Source organism: Hylobates moloch, unplaced genomic scaffold, assembly GCF_009828535.3.
Source record: "Hylobates moloch isolate HMO894 unplaced genomic scaffold, HMol_V3 SCAFFOLD_7, whole genome shotgun sequence".
Classification (NCBI taxonomy): domain Eukaryota; kingdom Metazoa; phylum Chordata; class Mammalia; order Primates; family Hylobatidae; genus Hylobates; species Hylobates moloch.
In genome coordinates, this window is record NW_026652282.1 from 85,908,833 (window position 1) to 85,912,943 (window position 4,111).

A 4,111-nucleotide genomic window follows, 5' to 3' on the forward strand; every position below is an offset into this window, starting at 1 on the left:
ATCCCTCTGGTGGCAACTCAGGGAAAAAATTCTTTAACTCTCCCCAAATCATCCATTTTTGAGTCCCATTTATTTGCTGGGACCTTGAATGATCCAGTAGAATTACATGATTCTTATTTGCATTTGTTCTATGTTTTCTAAAATTTCTACAATAACCACAGAATACCAACCTTATTTCTACAATAACCAGAATACCAACCAGTAACATGAAAGGCACACTGCAAATTACTTGCTTTGAAATTTAGAAACAAATTTTATTTAAGATCTGAAATACAATTCCTAAAATATCAACTTTTCCAGAAAACCGTGGCTACACAATAATGCATTGCCTCTATCATGTTAGAACGTGCATTAGACTCAAATACAAAAACCATGAAACAAATCACCATCCTTCAACAATTTGAGCAAAGATAGAATGCCTAAGAACAACATAGATGGACTTGCAGAGGATGGGCTGTTTTACTTCAAGCACCATAAAAAAAAAAGAGCACAAATGCATGGGTTTTCAGGTATATACATTAAGTTGAACCTTTGGCACTAGGAATCAGGGCGTTTTGTCACATAGCATTAACACATATTAGAAAATTGTGTAGTGTCAAAGGGATAGGAACCACCAGCATTCAAGCAATGTTGTCAACTAGGCAATAAAATGTTCTACTGAATGTTTCTTCTTTGTTCTAATTACTGCATACACTGGTAGCAACTTTGAAATGAGAAAAGGAGCTTACACTCCTTTTATTTTCTGTTTAAAACAGAACAGAAAACAAACTGAAACATAAGCCCTGTTATACATTAACGATTTTAAAGAACATCAATTTTACAAGAAAAAGACTAAGAACAAAAAGTGTTTACAGATACAGGACAAAAATGGTGAGCCGTCTGTAGACGCTCACAGGGCTTTGCGGTGGTACTCAGCAGAAGCCACTTTGTAATCACTGGCAGTAAAGAGAGATGCAGAATTCTTTGCCAGATATTTTAGGAAATCATGCAAATAGCCCAACAATAATGCAAGGCTCTTCTCATCAAGGGGCGTATAGGCCAACATTGCTCCAATTCTTACAAATAATCTCAGTAGGTGTGGTGCTCCATAAACCTGGGACATTGGAGCATCAGGGTGAGCCAAGAGGATTTCAGCATACTGGGGCCTCTCAAATTTGTAGAGCAGCTGAGTGCCCAACATCACATTGAAATATTCTTTTATTCCTGCCACAACTTCATTAACCGCGTATTCCTTATTATCAACATTTCCCTGCGATTTCTTGCAATTTGCATACTCCTCCAGAATTGCATCTACATTTTTCTTAGCAGGGAGTTGAAACAGCTGCTTCTGCCTGGTAACTAAGTCCCAGTCCTCAACAAGCCATGGTTTTAATTCTTCAGGAATCTTCACTTTAACCTCCATTCTATTCTTAAACGCCTCCTCACTTTCAACAGTGGGGTCTGCCCGGGCCCTTTTCTTCCGAGGGGGCTGAGGTGCTTCGCTGGTACTGCCACCATCTCCGTTTCCAGGAGTCTTCTGCTTGTTCTTTCTGGTCTTCCTCACGGATCCTGAAGGCGGGTTCTCTGCAGAGCGACCCCCCCATCTTCCTGGGAGAGCTGGTTCAAGATTTTTCTGCTGTGGACCAGCTGTCTTCTTTCCCGCGGAGGCCCCTCTCATCTTACTTCTCTGCATGTTGCTTCTAGTTGGTTTTTTGAAGTTCTCTTCTTCTGCAGATTGCTGTCCACGAGGTTGAGAACCCTGCTTTCTGGAACTCATTCAACCCTGTTTTTATTCCAACCACTGTAATATATAAAATATTTTACTTGGTTGTTTTCTATGGCAACCTTTAACTATGTTTCATAAAGGCCCATCAGAGAATAACACATTCTAACTCCCTTAAAATCTGGATTTCAAATCCTATTTCAGGACCCTTTATAAGTGATTTTTTATTTTTTTACCTCCTTTCCCTCTCTCTGATCCTCACTACCAGCCACTACTCTCATCTCACCCAAATACTCATCACATCTACCCATAAATTACTCTGTTGATGCCACTCACAAGATAGGAAAGCAATTTTAAAGAAGGAATTAAATGAAAAACTATAAAAGGCAGGAGTTGAAATTTAAGACTTTTGAACAGGAGAAATGACAATATGGAATAGGGAAGGTTATATTTAATTGACTAAGGGCAAAATGAGTAACAGTAAAGGTTCTTGTGTAAGTCCAGAAAGGCCTGAACTAGGATGATGACAGAGTCAAGAGAAACTGAAGAATACAGAAATCATGAAGAATATAGTAACCAAAGGAAGGAGGAATCTGCAATTTCAAGCCTGGGTAATTAATGAACTTAATAAAAGCACTGAATTTAGGGTTTAGTCTGGAATCAGAAATAAAATGACAAAACATAGGTAATGCATCCATTCATTAATCTATTCAGTTTGTCATTATACATTACTGCATATCTGCTTTGGGACAAGTACTATGGTAGTTGCTAGAGATCCAAATATCTAAAGTGATATTATAAAACAATAAGTTTAGTATAATGACAGTTATAGGCACAAAATAGTTTGGGAGCAGACACAAGAAATGGTACATGACACCACCGTCAGTGATATAAGAAGGTAAAAAAAAGATTGGTGAGAGAGGAGTCAGTGATGACTCCCAGGTATGGGTGATTAGGTCATTAGTATTATCACCAAATGATAATACTCTTCCATTTACAGGAAGAGAAAATGGATTGGAGGAAAAGTTGTGTTGGGCCTATTGTGTGTGAGGTGTACAGTTAAACATAAAATTGTAAAGCTCAGTTTTGTCCAGCTAACTGGGTACCCGCCCCCCAACCCCCAAAAAAAAAAAAAATTAAAAGCTCGGCTGAGAAGCAAAAGCCAGAAATGGAGATCTGAGAGTAAACATCACATAGCTGGTAGTGGACACTATGAGGGCCAATGAAATCAGGGAGAAGAGAGGAAGAACTTCAAGTATGGAATTCTGGAAAACCTAAGGACGAAAGGCATTTAAGGGATGTGCAGAGAGACCACAAATGAAACAAAAATGTTAAGAGTAGCCATAACAGAATTAGAAGAATGTTATTTTGGATGCCAAAGAAGATGAGCGTTCCAAGAAGAAAAAGGTATAATCTACAGTGTAAAGTGCAGCAGGGAGTGCTAGTAAGATAAGGATGCAAAAAATAGTCTTCCATTATTCTCATGGTGTGACAGAGCAAACAATTCCTTTGACTTACACAATCTTCCTTCTTTCCCTTCCAAGAACTCCTAGTGATTTCCCAGATGAAATCTTATAGATCTTCTGGGATGGTCTAGAAGGGTGAAGTGGGAGATACAACCTAGAGAGAAAGGCAGGTATCTGCAATGAAGATGAACTTTTGTGAAATCATCTAAGAAAAAGAAAAAAATGAGTAATTTACAAACATGTGGTTTATATGTTTACATTTAAACACATATATGAATCATATACCACAATTGTAAATCGTGGTATCAGAGAAAATACTTGAGTTCTGCTGTCAGACAGATCTTTACTTCAATTAGGCTCCGTCATTTATGAGTTGTGAGACCTCAGGCAAGACATGTAAACTCTCTTAGCCTCTTTTGCTCATCTGTGGAATGTGGCAAATTACCTATAGCCTTCACAGGCTCCTGTGAGAATTTCATAAAGGTGATGTGGCTGAACAGCTAGCACAGTACGTTGTGGGAATATTTGCACATGGATACAAAGATGTTCAATGTAGTGGTGTTTGCAATATTGAAGAACTGGAAAACACCTACCTATTCTTCAATAGGAAAATGATAACATAAATTATGTATGAATACTACAGAAGAACATTCAAATGAATTAAGCAGAGATCTGTGTACTGACATGGAAAGATGCTCAATATATATTATTAGGTAAACAGCCAGGTGGCATAATACTATAGGATCCCAAATGCAATAGGATCTTAAAGAGACAGATAAGGCTGGGCGTGGTGGCTCACACCTGTGATCCCAGTACTTTGGGAGGCCAAGGTGGGCAGATCACGAGATCAGGAGTTTGAGACCAGCCTGGCCAACGTAGTGAAACCCTGTCTCTACTAAAAATACAAAAAAAAAAAAAAAAAAAAAGTAGCAGGGCATGGTGG

The 4,111-nt window shown here is 38.5% G+C and overlaps 1 protein-coding gene across 14 annotated transcripts in view; it reads right to left on the minus strand.

The window, feature by feature from the left end:
* Positions 1-229: 229 nt before the first annotated feature.
* Positions 230-4,111, minus strand: part of MORF4L2 (mortality factor 4 like 2) — a 21,745-nt gene continuing 17,863 nt past the window's right edge. For 4 of the 14 annotated variants that reach the window (XM_032757375.2, XM_032757378.2, XM_032757367.2 and 1 more), the window contains 2 exons: positions 3,221-3,322; positions 230-1,780 (listed from right to left, as the gene is read on the minus strand). In XM_032757375.2, the coding sequence (XP_032613266.1) occupies positions 890-1,756 (867 nt within the window). In that variant the 5' untranslated portion in view covers positions 1,757-1,780; positions 3,221-3,322 and the 3' untranslated portion in view covers positions 230-889. Of the gene's footprint in view, positions 1,781-3,220; positions 3,374-4,111 lie in introns of all 14 variants that reach the window. The other 10 variants (XM_032757379.2, XM_032757380.2, XM_032757372.2 and 7 more) reach the window with 3 other exon arrangements.